This window comes from Suncus etruscus, chromosome 5 (assembly GCF_024139225.1).
Source record: "Suncus etruscus isolate mSunEtr1 chromosome 5, mSunEtr1.pri.cur, whole genome shotgun sequence".
Lineage (NCBI taxonomy): Eukaryota > Metazoa > Chordata > Mammalia > Eulipotyphla > Soricidae > Suncus > Suncus etruscus.
Window position 1 is genome coordinate 143933041 of NC_064852.1, and position 26494 is coordinate 143959534.

Genomic DNA, 26494 nt, shown 5'->3' on the forward strand with positions numbered 1-26494 from the left:
GAGGCTGTTTAACTTCCAGGTATTAAATGTTTTCTTCTGTGTCCCTTTGTAGTTCACATATAATTTCAGGGTAGCGAAGGTAGCCTGCAAAGTTTCTATTCTCCTGATATTATGGAGGTATGTTTTATGTGCTAGCATGTAGTCTATCCTGGAGAATGTCCCATGTACATTAGAGAATAATGTGTATCCAGGTTTTTGGGGGGTGGATTGTCCTATATATATCTACTAGGCCTCTCTCTTCTATTTCTCTTTTCAGGTCTAGTATATTTTTGTTGGGTTTCAGTCTGGGTGACCTGTCAAGTGTTGACAATGCTGTGTTGAGGTCTCCCACAATTATTGTCCTGTTATTGTATTATTTTTTAGATTTGTCAACAATTTTATTAAATATTTTCTGGCCCCTCATTTGGTGCATATATGTTTAGGAGATTGATTTCTTCCTGCTGTATGTATCCCTTGATTAATACAAAATATCCATCTTTGTCCCTTCCAACTTTCCTGAGTATAAAGTTTACATAATCTGATATTAGTATGGCCACTCCAGCTTTTTTATGGGTGTTGTTTGCTTGGATGATTTTCCTCCAGCCTTTTATTTTGAGTCTATGTTTGTTCTGACTATTCAGATGTGTTTCTTGTAGGCAGCAGAAGGTTAGATTGAGTTTTTTGATCCATTTAGCTAATATGTGTCTCTTAACTGGTGCATTTAGTCCATTGACATTGAGAGAAAAAATTGTCCTGGGATTTAGTGCCATCTTTATATTGAAGTTTGGTGTGTCTGTTGGTCAGTCTTAAAGTAGGTCTTTCAGTTTTTCTTTTAAGACTGGTTTTGTGTCTGTAAAGTTTCTGTGCTGTTTTTTGTCTATGAAGCCATGTATTCTTCCTTCAAACCTGAAAGTGAGTTTTGCTGGGTACAGTATTCTAGGTGAAGCATTTATTTTATTGAGTTTTGTCACTATGTCCCACCACTTCCTTCTGGCCTTGAGTGTTTCTGGTGACAGATCTGCAGTAAATCTCAAGGATGTTCCCTTGAATGTAATTTCTCTTTTTGATCTTAATCTGTCTCCATCTGTAGGATTCGTCATTGTGACTAGGATGTGTCTTGGGGTATTTTTTCTGGGGTCTCTTTTAGTTGGTACTCTTCGGGCATCCAGGATTTGATTGCATGTATTCTTTAGCTCTGGTAGTTTCTCTTTAATGATGTTCTTGACAGTTGATTCTTCCTGGAGATTTTCTTCCTGGGACTCTGAGACTCCAATGATTCTTAAGTTGTTTCTGTTGAGCTTATCATAGACTTCTATTTTCATCTGTTCACATTCTTTGAGTAATTTTCCATTATTTGATCATTTGTTTTAAGGCTTTTTTACAATCTCTTGTGCTGTATGGAGTTGCTATTCGTTGTATTTTTCAAGTGTACTAATTCTATCCTCAGCTGCTGTAAACCTGTGGGAAAGCTCATCCATTTTTTTTCTTCAAATCATCTACTGAGTTTTTCAGACCTGTTATTTGACTTGAAATTTCAGTTTGGAGTTTTCTGATTTGTATTTTCATATCTCTTTATTCTTATTAGTGTTCTCTTCTATACTTTCTTTGAGTTCTGTGAACATCTCCCATATTGCGACTCTAAACTCCTTATCTGAGAGACTGAGTAGTTGGTTGGCCATGTTCTGTCATCAGAGTTGCGATCTTCATTCTGTATGTCTGGCACTGTCCTGTGTTGTTTCCCCATTGTCACACTTCTATTGTGGGTTTTTCTAAGTGTTATGGTTGTATTCATTGGCTAAATGACGTGTACAGCCACCCCCTTCGCTACACAGCTGCGCTCCTCTGGCTCCTCCCTTTCTGGGAGGAAAAACTCACCTGCAGGGAAGGTTAGCCATCGGCAGATGAAGCCACACACACAGAAGATCAGACCCACAGATGCCGCACAGAAGACAGACAGTCCAGAGAGATGTGCCAGGCTTCAGCATTGCATCGAAGTCCAACCATCTCCTCCCTTTCTGGGCGAAAAAACTCACCTCCAGGGAAGGCTAGCTATCCACAGATGAAGCCACACACACAGGAAATCAGGACCGCAGATGCCGCACAGAAGACAGACAGTCCAGAGAGATATTCCAGGCTTCAGCGTTGCATCAGAGTTCAACCACCTCCTCCCTTTCTCAGTATATGTTATTTCTATAATTTAATTCCATCTATCTTCATTCATTTATACAAGAAATGCTTTTGAATTCCCTGTTTACCTTTTGGGTATTTGAAATACAAAGTTGAATGCTATATTTTTTGTTTTGTGTTTATGTTTTTCTTGGGGGGGATGTTGTACATGTGACTTTGTTCAGGATTACTCTCTCTGTGCTCAGGTATCCCTCCTGGTGAAACAATATGGAGCACGGGGATGAATCTGGGTCAGCCATATGCAAAATGTGTCACCTACCTGCTATACTATCAACTCTCCAGCATCTTAGACAACTTGTCTTTAAAAATTGTACCATCTAATGGGTACTATTTATAGAAAAATAAATGGCATGATGTAGTCTAATTCTGCTAAGATCTTTAATAAAGACAAGATAGAATAATATACTCAAAATATTTGAGGATCTCTTTAGATAGGAAACAGGAACTGGTTTTCATGTATAACAAATGAAGAGATATGTTTTTCTTAAAGAGTTTTTGAAAGAATTTTCCAGAAGCTTCTTCAAAGGCTGCAGGTAGAAGTAAACTTGATGTCCTCTGCAAGAGAGATAAGGAATCAATCTTGAGGAGGCAGAATACAATGATACATGTGCAGAATAGTTAGTAGAGACCAGACTGTGAAAGGTCTGTAGGCCAAGTTTTGTGCTAAGGGCATTGGGCTATCTTTGAGAGTCTTAATGATACTTAGTCTTATTTAAGATTGAGAATAAAAATAGTTCTCTGGTTTCTCAGCAGCAACTTGATCTAAGGGCAAGTACCCTACCTCACCAAATAACAGTGATATGAAATCAGATGATGCTCCTTCCTAGGATCTGCGCAAAAACCAAGATCTTTAATGCATAAGACTGACTACAACCGCCATCATTGAGCTGAACTTTTCCTGGGACTATAAAGAAATACTTTATCCTAGGTTTTGCCCTACAATCTGTGCAAAACCCAAAAATCTCTAATTACAGAAGACTGACTTGGACAACCACAACTGAGCAGAACATTTCCTAGTATTTTAAAGAAAGACCTTGAAGTTTGACAACTAACATGCCCAGAGCCTGTAGTCAGTCTTATGATAGTATGCTTCAAGGGTAGAGACATCTTGTATCTCTTAGGCCAAGAGAATTTCCCTTCTAATTTCCAAAAAATTTACAGCGCTTATGGAAAAAAAAAGCCACCCTCCTTTAAAATTTTATTTATTGCTTCTAGATAGGGGCTCCAGCCTTTTTTATTTAACAAAACAATTTATCATGAATCATCTTGTTTTGCCTCATATTTCTATGTCTTCATATATATTGAGAAAAGAAAAAAAGATGGGACCCTAGGTACCAAGTGGTCTCGGGAGCATTGAGTGTAAATAAATAAATGGTCAGACCTAAAGAACCAAATCAAAGTCAATGACAATAGAATCAAGAAAACCAAACTATAAAAAGCTAGAGCCAAATGGACCTGTTACACTGACAGTTCAGAGGGGCTTAGGATGGAGGTATGGAATGCATGCTGAGAATTATGGTGGATGGAGGTCAACACTGGTCGTGGGAATGGCCCTATTTCACTGCCACTATGTGCCTGAAATAAAACTGTGAAAGACTTGTAATTTACATTGGTTTCAATAAAAAAAAGTTGTTTAGTTTCTATATAGAGACTGAACAGCAAAGGACATGGGATATCAGATAGGTGAAGAAATGTGTTGCACTATTTGAACCTGAAAAATACACCTTAATTTCATAAATGTCCAGGACATTTCTGAAGCAAATTAGACACATGCTTTTCTTGGATAATATTGACATTTCAATCCTGGACTCATGATTATAAGCCTGCAACCAAAGTATAATACTTGTTTGGGGGAAACAAGGAAGTAATAAACTGGATGAAATGGAAAGACTGGGTAGAACTATTGAGAAAACTGAATATTTGAGCTCCTCCTGAAATCCAAATGGTGGCTACAAGGTTGAAGAATGGAGTTGTCATCCCAGAAAGGACCCAATCACTGAGTCAACACAAAGCCAACCACAAAAATTTTGATAGTGTAAAGAAAGTCATACTGTGGTTTTCAACCTCTGGAATGGATTTTATGTGTTGAAGAAATTTAACTGCATGCTTGCAAATATATGTTCATGATGAAATAAACTTCCATCATTTCTAAGACAGATTATTTTCTTCCACTGCTTTATAAATTAGTTCACATAAAGTTGCTCTAAAAATTGAACTTTATTATTCCTTTGTTGAAATATTTTCAAATGATTTTATCTTACTTCTTGCCATGTGAGTTTCACATTCATCTCCCTTGTAAGGTATCTACTTTTCAACTTATTAATAATGCATTTTGGTTTCAGTGTAGAGCTTTCTTGTACTTTCTTGTTTCAGATTTTCACGTTTTCCAATAAGCCAAAAATAAGTTCAGAGCTGCTCAGAGTTATCCGGAGTCTTGCTGCTAATTGTAACTCTCTTCTCAGATTTGCTTCCGTGAAAGCCATTTATAGTTTATTGCCTCAGCAGTCTTTGTAGCAGAAAGAATTAATTTTTGAGAGGTTATGGTTGGGAAGGTTCAAAATAATCATTGCCATGCCTATTTTAGTATAATCATTTATACATATGCATATATACGCTGATAGCAAATTTATTGGATCTAAATCCTGCTTAGCCACTGAAACATACTCTGATATTGAGATATTTTAAAATTTTCTGATCTTACCAGACATTAAAAGCATGCTGTGAAGTGATTTAAAAATCTATAACCCAGAATGAACTAGAATCAGTGTTCTACTTAGAAGTTTTAAGGTTGACATGTCACATGGCTATTAATCTGTAAGAGTTAAATTTCCAGTTAATCACTTCTGTTAGAAACAGAATCCAAGAAATAGATTTCTGATATTTCACAGAATTATCACTCACTTGGAGCTCCCTCTAAAGGCCAATCTGTTTACTGCATCAAACCTCTATACAAGCCAGGAAAAGGGAACATCTGTGTTCTTCTGTCCAGTGCCTCCATCATCTTCATAGAAAGATTTTGAAGTAGGTAGATCCTATTACCCTCTTCATTCTGGAGACTAGAGTACATAGGCAAAAACAAATAGCTAATCATTCACGGTTATCACATAGGGGCATGAATATTTATTTATAATTTTTTTAGAGTCTGGCTTTTATTTATTTGTGACTTTGTTGGTTTTTTTTATAGACATGAATATTCACCAAGATCCACAACTCAACCTTCTTACCTTTTCTATTGATACACATGAATGTCTTTCTTGTGTAACCAAAATAGTATATGTGTCATGAATTAAATGAAGTATATTGAGGGTGTGAGTTTGGACCACAGAGGCCCTAGATCCTGTCTCTGCATTCACAGATCATTTCTTTTGGTGCTCAGAGACTTTATACAGTGACAATAATCAAACAGGACTTTGATGCTAACAATGTAGGCATCTTAACCCAAGTATTATCTCTTGAGTCCAGGATTGAAATCTCTATAAAGAAAAATAGAATAGGCAAATAGATAGGGGAGCACAGGAAATGAGCTTTTGAGAAATTAAATAAAAAAAAACACAAAAAACATAAGAAGAGAACCAGAGTGGTAGCACAGTGGTATGGCATTTGTCTTGCACGCTGCTAACCCAGGCCATCCCCCGTTCTATCCCAGAAAGACATCCCATAAGGCCCCCGAGGCAGGAGAAAATTCTGAGCACATAGCCAGGAGAAACGTCTGAGTGCTGCAGGGTGTGCGAACCCACCCCAAAACAGAAGAAGAAATAGCTCACCCTGTAGTAGTAGAAGAACACATTTTTTTGAGGTGCACATCCTGAACTCATTAGAGATATTTGTATTACATGCAATTGACCTCAATTTATCTCTAGTGCAAAATGTGGCCCCCTGAGCACTTCAAGTAGTGATCCTTGAATCTAGAGCTGGAATAAACTCTACGTAATATTTGTTATGCTATATGCCCCAAAACACGGAATAATTTGAATTGCATAGGAAAAATAAGTCTAACTTTGATTAAGCAAACAGATTTCTTAGATCCATACTAAAAACACAGTGCATAAAGCAAAATATTGTTACATATTATAAATTTAAAAATCTCAAAATCAATACAGAAAAATGTTAAACAATAATAGCTCATAACGTCTTCTCCTCTTTGCTTCACTCTGTGGCTGCACTTAATTAATGTACACCAGCACAACATGTATGAAAAAAAACCACAAAGTACACTATGGGAAAGGATCACAGAACACTATCATGCTTAAATAATGAAGATGATGAATCTGGCAACCTACTTAGTGTCTCTTAGCAAGACTTTAGAGAGAAAATTTGGAGGATGTTCAAGAAATTCAATTAATCCATGGAACATACTGAATAAACCACAAATAAGAATCAAGAGGAAATGAAAGTAGAAATAAGAAAACTCCAAACCAAAATATCAGGACTCAACAACTTGGTAGTTGAAATGAAAACCTCCTTGGAAAGCCTCATCAATAGAGTAACAGCTGCTGAAGACAGAACCAGTGAGCTGGAAGATCAGATGCATAACAACTCATACAACAGAAGAGGCTGGAAAATAATACCCTTAAAACAAATGATCAGATGATTAAAAAAGTCCTCAGAGAATGTGAGTAAATAAAAAATAGAAGTTTGGACATCAGTTAATTTCTTGGATTCAGATGGAGCCAATTTCTTTGTCGACATGCCCGAGCCAGCGAAATCGGCCCTCGTCCCAAAGAAGGGCTCAAAGAAGGCGGTGACCATGGCACAGAAGAAGTACGGCAAGAAGCACAAGCACAGGCGCAAGGAGAGTTACTCGGTGTACGTGTATAAGGTGCTGAAACAGGTGCACCCCGACACGGGCATTTCGTTCAAGGCCATGGGCATCATGAACTCATTTGTCAATGACATCTTTGAGCACATCGCGGACGAGGCGTCGTGCCTGGCGCACTACAACAAGCCCTCCACCATCATGGCGCGAGAGATACAGACGGCTGTGTGCCTGCTGCTGCCCAGTGAGCTGGCCAAGCACGCCGTCTCTGAGGGCACCAAGGCTGTCACCAAGTATACCAGCTCCAAATAAAGCTTCAAGACAAAAAGCCTAACCCAACGGCCCTTTTCAGGGCCATAAAAGAAAAAAAGAAAAAAAGAAAGAAAAAATAGAGGTTCGTGTTAAACTCAAGAGAAACAACATATAAATTATTGAATTCCAGAAGCCCTGGAAAACAATCTACAAAAAAATTAACATTAAAAGATATAATTGCGGAATAACTCCCAAACCTAAAGAGTGTATATAACTAAATACCACATGTCCAAGGAATACTGGCTAAAAGAGATCCCCCCAGAAAAGAAGCACCCCAAGGCACAATCTTGTCACAATGACAAATCTCATAGATAGGTATGAAATAGTGAGGCAGCAAAATCAAAACGTGAATTTATGGATATAGGAACATTCTGAATGTTTATAGCAGATTTTGCAAAAGCAACCTTCAAGGCCCAATTCAGTGGAGAGATATAGTGACAAAACTCAACAAAATGAATGCTTTGCCAAGAATATTTTACCCAGTCAGAGTTACATTCAAATTTCAAAAAAAGATACACAGCTTCTCAGATAGACAATAGCTGAGGAACTTTACAGACTCAAATCATCTTAAAAGAAGAACTGAAAGGTCTACTTTATGGCAAGAGAATCCAACAAACATACCAAACTCTTACAAAAAGATGACCCTCCAGCCCACGAAAATTATCTCTCTCAATGTCAAAGGACTAATTGCACCATTTAAGAGACACAGAGTGGCAAAATGAATTAAAATGCTGAATTCAAATTTTACTGCCTCCAAGAAACACATTAAATATGTTTGTTATGTTTGTAAAAAAAAGGCAGGAGTGGCCATTCTTATATCAGATGAAACAGATTTTAGCCTTAAAAGGGAGATGAGACAAAAATGGAGACTTCTTGATAATCATGGGATATGTGCAAGAGGAAGAAATCACTCATAAACATATATGAACTCAGTGAGGGGCCAGCAAAATATTTAAAACAATTGCTGACAAATCCGAAGAAAGACATCAATAGAAACACAATAATAGTAGAGGACTTTAACACATCCTGTCATGGCTTGATATGTCAAAAGGCTAAAACCCAAAAGAATATACCAGCTCTGAAGTAAGAAATGGAAGAGAATGAATTAGTATGTATGTATGTATGTATTTATGTATGTATGTATGTATGTATGTATATATGTATATATATGACTCTCTATTCCCAGAAAATGACCCCAGGCAGGCAATCAATTATTCTTTAGTAAGGGGGCAAGAAATGCAAAATGGAGCAAGAAAAGCCTCTTCTGCAAGTGGTGTTGGGAACAAATGGTCAACCACATGCAAAAAAAGCGAACTTAGGCCTCTAACACCATGCACAAAGGTCAAATTGAAATGGATTAAAGAACTTGATATAAATGATACTCTAAGTTATATAGAAGACAAGGCAAAACAGTCCATGATATTGAGAAAAATATATTGTCAAGGAGGAAACAACACTGTCCAAACAAGTAAAAGCAGAGATAAACAAATGGAACTACATTAATTTGAGAAGCTTCTGCACCTCAAAGAAAACAGTGACTAGGATACAAAGGCCATCTTGGAAATGGGAGAAATTATTCACCTAATATCCAACAGATAAAATGCTAAAATCCAAGATATACAAATGCTAACAGAACTTAACAAGAAAAAAAAACATTTAATTTCGTCAAAAAATGGGGAGGAGAAATGAAAAGACATTTTCTGAAAGAAGAAATGTAGATGGCCAAAATGCACATCAAAAGTGCTCCACATCAATAATCATCAGGGAGATGCAAATAAAAGCAGCAATGAGGTATCATCTCACATCACAGAGACTGACACATCACAAAGAACAGAACAAAAACAATCTGTGCTGGCGGAATTTGGAAACAACCCAGGTGCCCAACCACATATGTATGGATAAAGAAACTGTGGTGCATTTACACAATGGAATGCTATGCAGCTATTGGGAAAATATACAGTAATAAAATTTTCCTATAGATGTACATGGAGACTATTATACTGTGTGAAATGAGCCAAAGAAAGAGTGATAGACATGGAAGAGTCTCACTCATCTGCGGGATATAAGAAAAATAAGAGATAGTATAGCAATAATATCTAGAGATAGAGCTGAACGTTGAGAGAACCAGCTCATGACGAAGCTTGCCACAAAGAGAGTTGAATGCGGCTACAACACTAACCACAATGACAGCTACCATGACAATGATAGTGAGGGAGAGAGGCAAAATGGCTGTCTGAGAGACAGTTTGAAATTTTTTTGTAAATACAGTGATAAAAATAATAAATGAATAAAAAAACCCTGAACCTAACCCTATCGCTACCCCTTACCCAAACCTTAGCATTAACCCTATACCTTAGCCTATCCTTACCCTAAACCTAACAATAGAAAAAAAATAGCTTATATTATATGTATCACTTTTTTTTTTGAAATTACCCAAACTGCTAACTAGTATAACATAAAAAGAAGTACATCAAGTTGTCTGGATTTGATGTTGTGTAGACTACATCAAGTTGTCTAGAGTGCAGGCCGGTGTGGGGTGGGAGGAAGGACACTTGGGATATTGGTCATGGGAATGTTGCACTGGTGAAGGATTATATGTATATATATTAAAATCACAAAAAAAGAAAAGAAAAGAAAAGAAAAGATAAGGCCTCCCAATTCTTATCACAGGCTGTGTTCTTTACACTGACTGTATAGAAAGAGGAGATTCAGATACAGTAAGTGCACCCCATATACACCTCAACCCAGGCCCTTTGCCTGGTCTGTATTTTGAATTGGAAGACAAAAAATGTTGTCTGGATTTAGGGGAGTGAACATGAAAGAAAAAGAGGAATGAATATAATGTACTGTTATAGAATATTTAGGGAAATAAGTGAAGTCTTTGTGCCTAAAATCACCCACATTAGCAGTGTGAGGCCTCAAGTTTGATCCCTGATGCTACCACATACATCAAGTACCATTCTAGCAACTCTACTGTTCGTGCCTGGCAATGCTGCAGTCTGAGATCTCTGATGCTGAAAGTGAGTTCTGGCCATATTTTTAGCTAGGTGAGGGGTATAACAACTGGTGAGTACCACAACTAAAGATTTGTATAAGCACTGTGGGCAGGAGTATGCCATTTGATAGATGTGTGAGTACCACGGTGACACTAAAAAGCACTACAATCAGAATACATGCCACCACTAAATAATATATAACACACTAAATAATATATAAATAAATTTATGGCACCACTAAATAATAAATAATACACATTAATATATAATATAACATAGATGCTATATATAACAATACATAACACTATATCATGTTACATATCATATCATTATGCATTATATTGTATATATAATAACTTATAAGAAATAACATATAACACCACTAAATGTATACAAATCAGTGAGAATCTGAGATGAGTATGCAAAGAATGAAATGGGATATGAGACCTCCACTGAGCACCAGTCCAAATTGTGTGAGCACCACAACTTAGCATATGAGAAAGGCCTTCATCATTGCAATTGTAAAGTTAGGAAAGAGAAGAGATGGAAGAGACAGACAAAAGGAATAAAAGCCTTTTAGAAGTAGTAATAGGTAATTTACCATTTATACCACAAAAACTATTTTACAGGTTTCTAGTAGTTCCATCATTTGTTAAATTCAATCTTTAAATGCAAAGTTTAGGGGCCGGAGTGGTAGCGCAAGAGGTAGGGTGTTTGCCTTGCACACGCTAACCTAGGACAGACTGCAGTTTGATCCCCCAGTGTCCCTTGTGGTTCCCCAAGCCAGGAGTGATTTCTGAGCACATAGCTAGAAGCATCACTGGGTGTGGCCCATAAAGCAAAAAAAGGGTAAAGTTTATTGTATGCCTATTATACCTTAATAAAGCTTTGTGAAAATTAACCAATGTAATTTATAATCTTAGGCTATTTAAAGAGAAAAATACTTCAATAATTAATGAAACAGCATTTGACAAAATTTAACACTTAACCAAGATAAAGTCTCTTAAAAATATACAACAAGCTATACACAAAGAGAACCTGTTAAACTAGCAGTACAAGGGGCAAAGAAGGAAGGTATGGGATGCATGCTGGGAACAGGGGCAGAGGGAGGACAACACTGGTGGTGGGAATAGCCCTAATTCACTGTCACTATGTACCTAAAGTATAACTGTGAAAGACTTGTAATTCACATTCGTCACAATAAGAATTATTTTTAAAAAATCTTAGTAGGAAACTACGTTAATATGAGAAAATGTATCAAGAAAAATGGTTAGCATCACATTAAGTGTCAAAATATTAAGACAGAGAAATCCAGTCTTACTGCCTTTATCATGTTAGTCTATTCAATTCAGTATGATAATACAAGAGCAAAGAAATAAAAAAGCATAATAATTGAAATGAAAAATGGTAAGCTATGCTTTTTCAAAGATGATAAAACACTTTTATCAGAGCTGAAATGCAGAAAAAATCCATTAAATTGCCAAAAGAAAATTACTGGAAATAGCAGATTTAGGAAGAAATGAGCATAACAACTTGGGGATTGGAGAAATAGTACAGCAGGTAAGGTGCTTGCATTGCACGCTACCGAATCCAATGTGATCCTTCACACCCTATTGGTCCTCAGCACTACCAGAGGTAATTCCTGAAGGCAGAGCTAAGAATTTCCTAGGAGGGTTTCCAGAAAAAAAATTTTTTTCTTTAAACTTAAATAATTAAAAAATTATTTTCTAAGCCAAATGTGTGTGTGTGTGTGTGTGTGTGTGTGTGTGTGTGTGTGTGTATTTGTACCACATCTGGTCATGGTGCTCTGGGGCTATTCCCATTTCTAGCTTAGGGGTCACTATTAGCAAATTGTACCAAAATAAGAGTCAAATACAAAAAAAAATGAAAATAAAATAATTTTAGGAATTCAATCATTGAAGACTTTATGTTATTCATGCCATGTGCCATTTTCCAGAAAAATAATCTTATGATGTACATAGGCATAGATGTACACACTATATCTTTTTGAATAAAAGGAGGCATCTAAGAAAGAAAAAGCTATTTAAAAGGAGTTAAATGAAAACAATAGTGAAACTCTAAAAATGACTGTGCAGTTAAAAATGGAAAATTTATATTGCAACACACAGTCTCTAAGCTCTAGAACTGTATCTGTAAGACAAACATATATTTTGTAAAACAATTTAACTTTAGGATCTAGAAAATTTTAAATATAAAGCCAGAGATATAGTACAGTAAGACACTTGTCTCTCACAATCAACCCACGTTCAATTTCAGGCATCCCAGAAGGTTTTCCCCAAATCTAGCCATGAGTGCAAAGCCAGAAATAAGCCTGGAACACTGCTGGGTGTTATAAAAAAAATACAAAATTCTATGTAATAAAGTTAATCACCTTTTTGGCTAATGAAAAAAATTGGAGAAGATGGTACAGTAGGTCGGGTTCATACTTCGCATACTACTGAAAGTGGTTCAATCCCTGTCCTCACTTATGGGCCCTTCATCCTCAAAGGGAATGATCCTTGAGTTTATTTAGGAGTAAGTTCTGGACACTGCTGAGCATGGCCCCCAAAGGAAAACCAAACAAAACCACCATAGGAAATTCCAGGAAAAACGATTGTGTAAAATAAAAAGTAATAATACAAGAATGAAACAACTAAAATAGTCTGATTTGGCACAATAGATATAACATATCTTATTGGAATGTATTATTTTGTTTTGTTTTGGTTTGGGGCTACACCCAGTGACACTCAGGGATTACTCCTGGTTATGAGCTTAAAAATTGCTCTTGGCTTCGGGGTCCATATGGGATACCTGGGGATTAAACAGCGGTCCATCCTAGGTTAGTGCTTGCAAGGCAAACCCTACTGCTTGTGCCACCATGCTGGCCCCTGGAATGTATTCTTGAAAAATTATTCTTTGGTTAGTGGCATTATTTCCTACAATTATAGCACATATTTAATAATAGTATTATTCTTAATATTCTTAGGAATAATAATTATCATTCTTATATAATAATATAATGTAACATTATAAAATAATATTAACAAAATTTCATAAATGATGATAAACATACTATTCATAATTTCAATATCACATCATGACTCCTCATGAATTATGTTCTTATGAACATCATTAATAGGATTGTAAGCCAAAAATTAATTCTTAAGCATTTTTAAAGTACTGTGTGAGTATTCTGAATTTAATATATAGACTATAAGTAAGAAGACTTTTCTAATTAAAATACTATGAAATGAGTAATTGATAAGAACATATCTAATGTAGGGAATCAAACTCAAATATTTTATCATGATCATGATTAGGTAATACCTAAATGAATTCTTCAAGGTTTAAATGTATTATTTAATAGGAGAATATTGGAAGGAGTACTAAAACAGTAATATTAAAATATGTGTAATATAGAGAAGATGAGAATATATGAACTCTAGGATAGACAAGATTGAGTAGATGTCTAGAAAGTATATAAAATTCTATGTATTTGTAGCGAGATATTATATAACACATAAACAAATATTTTAGTACTCTAGAGACAACTACCAGAAGCATCAGAAATAAAAACATTTTAAGTAAATGTTCCTGGGAAGTAAAATGAAAGAGACTTACTTTTCTTTCCATATCATTCTCTATTATTTCAACATGTTTTTTATATATATTCATTTTTATTCTAAATATGATTATATCCCCTTGAATTCAGATTTGTCTGTGTTAGGAAAGTGACTTTCATTGAAAATGAGGAAGAATTGAGGACCAGAGTGACAGAACAGCAAGTAGGATGTTAGACTGAACTGCAACTTAATATTGCAGTTGACCTGACACCCACTATTGCCCCCAAATTTCCCCTGATCACAAAACCAAGAGTAATCCCTGAGCATCATTGATTATGTCCTCCACCCCCAAAGGAAATACTATAACTTTTACACTTAGGGGTATATTGGTGAATAAGACATTTGCTTTCATACGTAGTCTCTACTTTCATGGAATTAATATACATGTGGAGGAACAATAAGTATTTCAGTAGATAGTATAAGTTCAAAAACTCATCATTGCTATAAAAAAAAGGAACAGTGATTTAACATAATCAAGGGATTAGGGATAGTGACTAAGTTTAGTTTGGGGAAAATAGACAGGAAACAGTTTCTTAAAAGATGACATTCAACCCCAAACCTGAGCAAAGTGAGCTGAGGCAAAACATATTAGGTAGATGGAACAGCAAATATGAAATTTCTCTGAATAGAAAGTGCTTAGAGAATCCAAGTACAAAATAATGTACGTTATCGCAAGAACACTAAAAGGAACAAAAAAAAAATCAAACTGTTGTCATTTTAAATTTTGCTGTACTTCTAAATTTTGCTGTAATGCTATGCCAGAATGTTTCTATTTTAATTTAATAAGATTTTGGTGAGACATATTACCTTTCTTGTGAGAGAGGAAAAAATAAAATTTGGGTTTTAATTCAAATACAATATGCTGTCTTGCAAGGAACAGATTTAGGAACACTCTATAATGTTCCCAAACCTGGAATTCTGGAATTCACCAGAATTCAAGGCTAAAATAGGCAATTAATGCTGATTATATTAGGAAACTTGCAATTTAACTCTGGAGCAGATGCTTTAATTGTGTGTCCTAAATTTTGAGTAACATGAAAATTTTTACTTTAAAATATTATGTTGAATTTGTGTGTGCAAATGACATGAACACATCCCATACTTTACTAAATATGAGATACAAACATGAGTCTTTTACTTTCAAAATAATTATAATGTACCTAATTTATTAGAATTTACATAATTGTAGCTTTAAAGCATCTATACAAGGAGGACAGAGAGCATTGAATCAATTTTTCGTGAAGTATAAAATGTTATATTAATATGAGAAAGATAAAATTATTAATTATTTAGTTACAAAAGCTGGGAACATATCAAGGCAGGAACACCCCAATACCATGTCATTTCTAACTCCGGATTGAATTTTTCAGTGCTTAATCATCAGCCACAGTATCCAAATTGTAGATATCATTACTATGTTAATAACAACAACAACAACAACAACAATTTCCAACTCTATAGCACATTCACAAAAAATAAAAATACAAATTATAGTGGCTGGAGAGAGCACAATACTAAGGCTTTTTTGGGGGGCCCTACACTACAATGAGAATAACCAAAACCTCCCACTCTGGTCATTTATCCCTTCAGATGTTAAGTTATCTCCCTAGACATAGGTCATCATTCCCTGCTTGCTTAAAGAGGAACCTTGGTTGCTCTGCAAAATTTGAGCAAAGGAAGCCCAGTAGGGAAGAATGTTTGATTTCAAATTCCCTGACATTGCCACATTTAAATCAGTTATTTAAATTTGCTAATTTTATTAATATCTTTATTTAAACACATAGATTCCAAATATGATTGTAGTTTGGTTTCAGTCATGTAAAGAACACCCCCCTTCACAGTGCAACATTCCCATCACCAATGTCCCAGATCTCCCTCCTCTCCACCCCACCCTCTCCTGCATTGTAGATAGGCTTTCTATTTCCCTCATTCATTCACATCGTTATAATAGTTCTCAATGTAGTTGTTTCTCTAACTGCACTCATCATTCTTTGTGGTGAATTTCATGTCATGAGCTGGACCTTCTAGCCCTCCTTTTCTTGGTCTCTGAGAATTATTGCAAAAATGTCTTTTTTTCTTTTTTTATATTTTTTATTATTTGTTAAAATCTATTCTTTTTTATTAGTATCTTTATTTAAACACCTTGCTTACAAATATGATTGTAGTTGGGTTTCGGTCATGTAAAGAACACCCCGCCCTTTCACCAGTGCAACATTCCCATCACCGATGTCCCAAATCTCCCTCCTTCCCACCCCACCCTCGTCTGTACTCTACATAGGCCTTTTACTTCCCTCATTCATTCACATTGTTATGATAGTTCTCAATGTAGTTATTTCTCTAACTGCACTCATCACTCTTTGTGGTGAGCTTCATGTCATGAGCTGGACCTCCTCTCTTTTGTCTCTGAGAATTATTGTAAAAATGTCTTTTATTCTCTCTCCCCCTGACTTATTTCACTCAGTATAATAGATTCCATGTACATCCACATATAGGAAAATGTCATGACTTCATCTTTCCTGACGACTGCATAATATTCCACTGTGTATATGTGTCATAGTTTCTTTATCCATTTTTTTGTTGAAGGGCATCTTGGTTGTTTCCAGAGTCAGGCTGTTGTAAATAGTATTGCAATAAACATAGGTGTGAGGAAGGGATTTTTGAATTCTGGTTTTGTGTTCCTAGAATATATCCCAAGGAGTGGTACAGCTGGATTGTATGGGAGCTCAATTTCCAGTTTTTGCCTTGCACACAGCCGACCAAGGACAGACCTGGGTTTGATTCCCAGAATTCCAAATGGTCTCTGAGTCTGCCAGGAGCAATTTCTAAGGGCAGAGCCAGGAGTAACAGCTGAGCACTACTGGTAGTGCTCCCCCACCAAATAAAAACAAATGTAAATTATAATCTAGCTAATCCTCTTCTGGATATTTATCTGAAAAACACACGAACACAACTTTAAAAAAATGCACTCTTATGTTTATTGAAGATTTATTTACAGTAACCCTAAGAAGAAATCAACCAAAAATGCTCATTAACTAAAAACATGTAAAGAAGTTGTGATAGACATACACAATGAAATTCTATCTAGCTGGCAAAAAAAAAAATGCAGTCTTTTATTTGCAACATGGATAAATCCAGCTTACATTTGGCTTAGTAAGAGAAACCTGATGAAGAAAAAAGAAAAACATGATTTCACTCATATGTGATTATATATATTCATATATATAAATTAAACCAGAACAGGTTAAGTAAATGAACTGAAGTGTGATTTTTTTGTGGAGGGCTATCATAAAAGAAGGGTATAAATCAAGACAACAGAGACAATGTATAGTGAAGAATTGAATTGAACCTCCAATATTAAACCTAATATAGTAAATGTTCATGTTGATTTTAATGAAGCACATATGAATATTATATGATGTTAAATATAAATGTTAGTTGAGTAAAATTTATCCCAAATGATTAAATAATAAGTTAAAGCAAAAATGTTAATTTCCAACTGTAAATGGGATGACAGCTGTCTGAAAAGTTGGGACATTTTCTTTTATTTCCTTAATCAAAATTAATGCAGAATTTTATTTTAAAATAAGTTTATATAGACATAAATAGTTTCTTTTTAAATGTCAGCTGCAGCTGGCCTGACCTCTTTGTAGAATGATTTTGAAATTCACTTTCATTCTTAACTATTTATAGAGTCAAAAGAGAAGAAGAAATTTTTAATCACTGAAAATTACTGCTTTACAGAGGTTGTATATATGAACATCTTGGATGATGACATAAGTGAAATAAGATGGAGAAGAAATCTCAAGTAATAAGTATTTGTGTCCATGGTGTTTTTCTTTTTAAAATAGAGATTTAAATATCACAAACTGGTGGAAGATTATACCACTACCCACATATTGTCAGGTTTTTTTTTACAAACATAGGCAACAAGATATATTATATATATAAAGTTTCACAATATGAGTGCTTAATTTACATTTGATTTAGAAACTCCTGAGAGCTTAGTTAAATGAATCTCAAATATTTCCATCAAATTTGTATGATGTCAAAAATGTTATTTCATCCTCTGCCTACACACTTTTATAATCACCCTCATTTACTGCTTCTTCATTCTCTAAATTGTTCTGTTTAGCTTGAAATTTCTCTTACATTCCAATTTTATACTTACAATATATGACTATTGTACATTATAATTTTTGATATATGTTCTTATATATATGAGATTAAAAATAATTAGCCTGTTCTGTAATTGCCTGTGAAATAAGGATAATCGAGAAAGTGTGAGTTCTATTTGACTAGGCCCAACGAATTTCATAAGCAGGCAAAGGTACAGAGGATGTATCAAGAATTGCATTGTAGGGGCCAGAGAGATAGCATGGAGGTAGGGTGTTTGCTTTGTGTGCAGAAGGACTGTGGTTCAAATCCCGGCATTCCATATGGTCCCCTGAGCCTGCCAGGGGCGATTTCTGAGCATAGAGCCAGGAGTAACCCCTGAGTGCTGCTGGTGGTGACCCAAAAACCAAAAAAAAAAAAAAAAGAAAAAAAGAAAAAGAAAAAAGAATTGCACTGTCAGAATTCTTAAATAAAGATAAGTCTGAAACAACACAAATTTGTAAAAGTAGGAGATAGGGGTCCCTCAAAATAATAATACTGTGGAATGTTATACTCCAATTGAAAATCATGAAAAGGAAATGGATTCATAAATTATATTATTTCACATAAAGTATGATTAAATATTAATCACTAATAAGATTACTTATTAAGTAATTTTAAGTAATTAAGTGATTAATTACTTATTCTTGCTTATTAAGTCATAATAACTAGTCTGGTGTTGGTACTGGGTTCATTCAGCTGAGCTCAGGAGCTATTTTTTGTTTGTTTGTTTTTGTTTTGGGGCCACACCCAGTCACTCTTAGGGGTTACTCCTGGCTATGCGCTCAGAAATTGCTCCTGGCATGGAGGACCATATGAAATGCCAGGGATTGAACCCCGGTCTGTCCTAGGTCAGACACATGCAAGGCAAACACTCTATCATTGGGCCACCACTCTGGCCCCAGGAACTATTTCTTAATTCATTCTCAGGAGTGATCCCTGGTTCTGCTCAGAGGAGGCTAAAGAAGAGAGTCAGAGTAAAGTCATATCAAAGTAACATATTTTAATATGTTCGGAAAAATTTAGGGTATCAAATTAAGAACTGTATATCTTAATATGTGTCCTTTTCAACTAATTTTTGTAATTATACTATACTATATTATGATACTATACTATGATACTTTGCATATATGATTACAAAGATATAATTATACAATAATATACAAATGTTATAAATATAGTGCTATAGAATACCATATTGTACTATCATTTTGTACATTTTATTTCCACATTATTTCTGAAGGACATGTAAAAAAATATCAATTATATGTTAAAAATAAAAAAGTATTATTTTTATTGATCCTTAAATGTTGAATTGTCTCAATATTGCTTTGAAAGGGTATCAAAAATATAAAATACATAAGACACTTAGATTTCAACTTTAAATATTTGCATTGAGTCCCACTCAGAACTTAATCTCTCTCTGTCTTTTTCTCTGTCTCTGTTTGTCTGTCTGTCTGTCTGTCTCTCTCTGTTCCTGTTAGTTTTGGTATATATCCTGGGCATTATTTTTTAACAATAATTTTCACTGAATTCAGAGGCTAAAAAAATGTATGCTTTCTAGGTAATAATGATAGTAACGTGTTTTCTTGCTACTATGAACTGATTTTAGACATTTTAAAATTGTACCACTGTTGATAATACAAGTTAAGCCCCTTTTATTTATTTGTATTTTGTTACTATATATCTATATCTCATACAAATGTGTTACATATTGTTTTTCAACATACCTGTCTTTTATCATTTATGTACAACAGCCTGAAGGAATCTTTAATCTTCTGGTTTATCTAAAAACATAAATCAGTGAATTGCATTTGAAATCTCCAACTTTCACTATATAAATTACAGTAAAATTCAAGATCTTTATAAAGAGCTTAGATAGCCAATGTGATTCCCACAGCTTTATGTGCCACTTCCATTCTAGTAAGGTGTTTCAGACCATTTCAATGGAATGCAGTGCATGTTTTCAATTCAAGATGCTGACATAAAGAAGCAAATCTAGCAGAAAGTAAGAAAGACACTTGGATAAGAAGTAAAAGCTGGTCCAAGATCTGAGGTTGGATTAGGATGTAGATGGGCATCACTAAATTGAACAGTCTGCCTTGGCCTGCTGGCCCCAAACAACATTTGAAGAGCTCCACTTTGGTGAGTTCAACAATATAGCTCCAAGATTCAAAGTCTAAATATGGGAAGGAGGTCAGACTGACAGAGAGCTTGACATTGTGAGTTGAACCTGAAGTCAAATAGGGTGGGAACTTGTGCAGGAGAAGATGACCGTGTAAAATGAGCACTTTTTGCTTATCTAGATTTATCACATAAGCATAGAAAGGATATTTTGAATCACCTTTCTCACTACTGGAAATAGGAGGGAAAGGAGAAAACTAGACTATGCATATATATATATATATATATATATATATATATATATATATATATATATATATATATACATGCATGTGTGTTATATATCCAACTATTGTTTTCAAGATATGGAGAATCACATTTATACTAGTGACCTCTAGTTATATTCTAATATTGCAGAATTCAGTGACAGCCAAGAATATAAAACACAAATACATATACATGTCTATTGTGGGTTTTGTTCATTGTGAGAGATATAATAGTTGTACCTAATAGGACATTAAAAGTTTCCATGTCCATAGTTTAGTTTCCAAATACTATTGTCCACTTGATGGGACTGAAGCAGTGGCACAAGCAGTAAGGCATTTGCCTTGCCCACGCTAGCCTAGGATGGACCAAGGTTCGATCCCCCCGAGTCCCAGATGGCCCCTAAGCCAGGAGTGATTTCTGAGTGCATAGGCAAGAGTAACCCCTGAGCATCATTGGGTGTGGCCCAAAAACCAAAAAAAGGAAATACTATTGTCCACTGGAGAGATCTAAGTTCCCCAGGTATAGTGATTTCAGTGATTTCAGAGATCATAAATAACAAGATTATCCTTATCGCTGAAAGGTATTTAAATATTCAAACAGTGAAGAGTTTATATCAGAAGAAGCCAAAATTTTACTGGAAGGGGTCTCATCACTAAATTGGGAACAAGGTAATTTGAGCACTGGAGTAAAAATTATTAAATAATTATAGCCAGTTATCAAAGAAAGAAACTGCGAGTCAATAGAGAGATGCTAATAAGTGAATTAACAGATATTCTGATGAGGAATGAGATATTTATAAAGTTTCAAAACACCATTAATAAATGTTTTTTTTTAGTTATAACGTCAGTGGTTATTAACTTTAGAGTTAAGAAACCTGGAAAACATCACTTTAATTAGTGATATTGTTGTGTCTTATGATAGGATGCAATGGAAAGATTCACTTCAGGAATATTCCTCCCAAGGGAAACAAACAAAATTTCAATTTGAGGAAACATTAGCCGGGCTCTAAAATAACTGTAATCTTTAAAACTTTCCATTATGAAATTCAAAGAAATACTAACGACTTGCTCCAAACTAAAAAACTCTAAAGAGATGTGTCTCAACTTAGTAAAAATTCTGACCTCCACATTTTTAGTATGAGAACATTATGGGGAAAATGGGTGAAACTTAACAGGATGTTGAGAATTAGTTTGAGGGAACATATCAATATTAATTTCCTGGTTCTAGTTATTGTACTGGCTTTATGTAAGAGAACTTCTTGTTTGTAGAAAATGTACAGCAAATGCATTTGAGATAAGAGAGCAACTGATCTCCAAATCACCTTCATCTAGTTCCAGGAAAAAATAAGAAAAGATTTCCTCCTTCTACCTTAAAGTGTTTTTTAAAGTCTGTGATCATTTCAAAAAGTAGAAAAATAAGATGCAATTAAAAACACGTCATTCCACTTGCTTAGAAATACCTCTTTAAAGCCTTCTATTCACTTCAGAATACAGATGTGTAATCAGGCCTTTAGTCACATCCTTGCTTTTCTCCTATTTCTTGGAAGACACTCTATTTCTTACTAATATAATTTTGACCCATGGTTCTTGCTGTTCCCATTTCCTGTGACTCCTTTTCTTGATCATGATAAAGCTTCAGAAACTTGGCTTTAATGAATTTATTTAGTCTAGGTACAGTTTATGGATAGATCCTATGAGTCTATATTTAACATTTTCAGGACTTTGATTATTATATGTGTTTGCTCAACATAATTATTCTTCTAATAAGGTAGATAAATTCTGAGACCTTTTCTGTCTTTAATTAAGTTTCTCCTAGGCACTGAACAGTGCCTGATAAAGAGACAGCTGTCAAATATGTTAACCTATGAGATGTATTTTTAAAGTGAAACATTAAAATGAAATGCATTATCTTCCTGGCCCAACCAAACATATGCTCTTATTACTTTTCTATATACTTTTCGATATAGTTTCAGGATTAGAGGGTGAGTTTATAATGTTCCAGGGACATATTTTTCTGGGTATGAACTCTGGTCAGAAAAATGCAATGAAAGCTCCTTAACCCCCTGTACTCTCTCTTTGATCCCATCCTTTATATATGTGTATATATATGTATATATGTGTATATATACATATATAACACTTTTATTCTGATATCTTGAATGCCTCTCCCCTCCTCCACAAGACTTTCAGGTATCCTAATAGATAGATACAAACAAAACACTATTTTCAATCCAATGACTCTAGACTCTAGAGTTTAATAGCAAACTTGTCTGAAGATTGCTTTTCTATCAGTTCACTAGTGAGGATAAGTACTTGGAAAAAAATTATTTATTGATTTAGAGCCATGTATGAACCATAGACATAGCTCCTCAACCTTTGGCAGAATGAATAATCATATTTTAATTAACCTAAAAATTAATGCCAGAATAATCTTAAAGATAAACAAACTTTCCATTTCTTTCAATGCTCAAGAAATGTTCAGCACACATCATTTATCATTAAACTAAGTGAGAAATACATAAAGGATGGAAGGTACTATTCTAGGAAGAAGCACTGTCTTTAAAGACCTGAAGGCAAAAACATGCACAGTATGTTTGAGTATGTCTGTGTGTGTTTGCATCTCTGTTTGGATGCATGCATGAGTGTATGTGGTTTTTTTTTTTTTTTACAAACATTAGAATATATACTTTGGCTTAGACCTATAGATAGCAGATTAATTGCTTATATCAGAAGTTTAAATTTTTGTAAATTAAACCAAACCACCAAACATACAACTTTCTTATTAAAAATATGTTTTCAGAGTCCTTGAGTCACTTAATTAATAGTAAAGGTTTGGGAAATAAAGTGGCAGAAAAAAGAGATGAGAATTAATTGCGAAGGTCTGGGAAATTAGGGAGAACAGAAAAGGAGGTGAGATCCTGAGCCTCGCTGGTATATAGGGTAATGAGTGAGGGCACTAGGCACCTACTGCCAACATCTGCCAGCATAGTCCTGTGCCTGAAGCCACCTGAAAGTTCAGATAGCAGCATCCAAAGTCCTCTGAAAAGGCAGCAGCTTTGGGACTTGGGATTTTTATTGTGAATATTAGAAATCTTTGGAGTATAAACAGTGCTTTTCTCCAAAACATATGCACATCCTTGGGCCTTTTTTTCATGACATAACAGATGTCTAATTAGCAACTGTAAGTTCTTTCTATCTGATATGTAGTGAGAGTATCTGTAACTGCTGATTTAATGCTCTCTGGATTCTTTTTCCAAGCATTTGGCATTACGACATTATGAAGATATTTGCGGGTATGTGTCTGTGTATATATTTTACCCATAAGATCTTGGGGCCTAAGCGGTGGCGTAACTGTAGGGTACTTGCCTTGCACGCATTTGACACAGGACGGACCGCAATTCGATACCCGGCTTCCCATATGGTCCCCTGAGTCAGGAGCGATTTCTGAGTGCATAGCCAGGAATTACCCCTGAACGTCACCACGTGTGACCCAAAAATCAATCAATCAATCAATCAAACAAACAAACAAACAAACAAACAAACAAAAACAATAATCACCTCCCCCCCAAAAATACCCAAAACAGATCTCTGAGAAAAATTAAAATTGCAAGGTATACAAAGATCTTCATTTTACTATTGAGGAATCTACATGGGTACTAGCATATAATTGAATGGGTTATTCACCAAATAAGGAAGCCTAAACAAAAGAGCAAAAGTGTCTGGCATTTATATCACATTCTGCTCACTAATTCTTGTGTTTCTGGAACTTTAATTGCTAGAGGGTGCTGCTTTTCTAATTTGTACAAAGTCCCATGTGGACTAAGAGGAATCCCTAAGCCTGGCTCTCAATCTAAAACAGATTAAATATCATGACAAATATTTATCTACTCGGAATCAACTCCTTTTCACTGTCATCTAATCAAATTTTTTTGAGCTCAGTGTGAAACACATGCATTTTATCAGACAAAAACAGCCTTCATATTCAGGCCACGTTGTAAACAGCAAGTTCATTTATTTTTACCCTCAGATTCTAGGGGTTTTTCTCATTGTCTTTTCTTTTCTTTCTTGAATGAATGAATAGATTATGGAGCTTGCAAATCATAACTTAATATAAATATTTATAATAATATAAAGTAAAGCAAAGAGCTCATAAACATGAAAGTAAGCTAGTGAAATGTTTCTGACAATTATAATAAAAGTAGATGAAAAATGAGATATGGTCACAATTTATTTCAAGTAGTGTTTCTGAATGATTTGACATTGCTCATACAGCAGATATTTATATTCTTTTAGTCATTGCTGTATAGATATTTTTCTCTTAAAACTGACAAATCCAAGACCTCTCAAGGGTGAAGAAAAATTTAATAAAAAATGTCTATGAAACTTTGTTTGTAGTATGGTATTTGTAATTTCGTTGACTTTCTGCATAAATCTCCAAGTCTGAAGGGAAATTAACTGTAATTTCTCGGTAGTACTCAACCTGCTAAACATTCCCATTCATGTCTAAAAGTTTCTCTTTGAGGGTCCTCATCATGTTAAAGCCTATGATCCTTTACTTTTCTGTTTATGTAAATAAATGGTGACTATTGACTTAGAATTTTTATTTTAGCATCTAATAAATATAAATAGTCAACAAATAACTACAGAACAATTATTTAAATGGAAAAGAAGAAAATGTGAAATTTGTTTCCATTGACAATCAAAAATAATGAGTGAAGCTTTAGTTTCTTTACCCAGAAATCTATAAGTTATTATCAAATGGCCAATAATTATTTGCTAAATATTTATTTGAATGGAAAGAAAACAATGTGAAATTTATTTCTAAGTTAACAAAGAATGAGTGGACTTTACTGTCTCTTTATTCAAAAATCTGTAAGTTATATTACATCATTAGACAAACAAAAGCTTATAGAACACACACATACATACATATATATGTATATATATATATATATATATATATATATATATATATATATATATAGGGGCCAGAGAGATAGTACAATGGTTAAGGTGTTTGCCTTGCACAGAGAAGACTGTGGTTTGATTCCCAGCATATGTTCTTCAAGTCCATCCAGGAATGATACCTGAGCTCGAGAAAGCCTTGTTCACAGCATGGTGTGGCTGCTCATCAAAGTTCTCAAGAAAATCCTGTCTATGACTATAATATAAAATCATAGAGGGACTGCATGAATAAAAATGAAGAATAAATGAGTGAAATATATGTAGGTAAGTATAGAATATATATATATATATATATATATATATATATATATATATAAACTGAAAGCAGTTTTTGCTTTCTTCTTAGATGCTTTATTACCTTGGATGCGTTATCGGATGCTCATTGCCTTTACCGAGTTGATCTTAAATATCAAAATACTCACTGACCAAAAGGAAAATACAACTAAATTCTTTAATGCTGACTTTACACATGTTGAATATGTTTGAATGATATGAGTAGTATATTTGAACATTAATAATATACTTCAATATGAATAAATGTTTGAATAATGTGTTTGAATAAAAACTTTTAGAGTTCTGCCAAAGTTCCAGAAGGGGGCAGTATTGATTCACAGTAGTGAAATAAGAAGCTAACTGGTGTTCGCAGCAGCTAAAGTTGAAATGATGGATGCGTGAAAGTGTGATTAACAGTTCGCAAATCACAGAACTTCCATAAAACTGAAGTGTGTGTGTATTGGTGAGTGTGTGTTTGTGTAAGACAGGGAAGTTAGATTAAAGGATCACTGATACTCTTTATATTTGGTCTTTGTATTGAAGATGTCAAGCATAAGAAAGTGCTAGAATCCACTCTGCAGAGTGGAGATTTTAGTGAAGAAACACTCCAAGACTGCAGAATGGATCCTTGGGAAAGAAACACTCAAAGACTTCACTCAACAAATAACCAGTCTTGTTCATTCACCATTGAATCCCTGATACTGAGGATAGTTTTTTTGTTTGTTTATTTTTCTTTCTTCTTTCTTTCTTCTTATATAATTATTTAAGTATTATGACTACAAAATTATTCATGGTTGAATTTCTGTCATAGAATATATAACACCCTTCACAAGTACACATTTCCTGCTACTAAAGTCCTCA

General features: G+C 34.6%; 2 protein-coding genes and 1 pseudogene across 2 annotated transcripts in view; 2 read left to right on the forward strand and 1 right to left on the reverse strand.

Moving 5' to 3' along the window:
• The window catches only part of ENY2 (ENY2 transcription and export complex 2 subunit), an 851639-nt gene that overhangs the window by 513882 nt on the left and 311263 nt on the right, over positions 1-26494 (reverse strand). The window lies entirely within an intron of this gene.
• LOC126009487 (histone H2B type 1-F/J/L-like) lies at positions 6854-7234 on the forward strand. Its single transcript, XM_049773942.1, has one exon. The coding sequence runs from the start codon at positions 6854-6856 to the stop codon at positions 7232-7234; it is 381 nt and encodes a 126-aa protein (XP_049629899.1).
• On the forward strand, positions 9883-10021 carry LOC126010170 (uncharacterized; annotated as a pseudogene).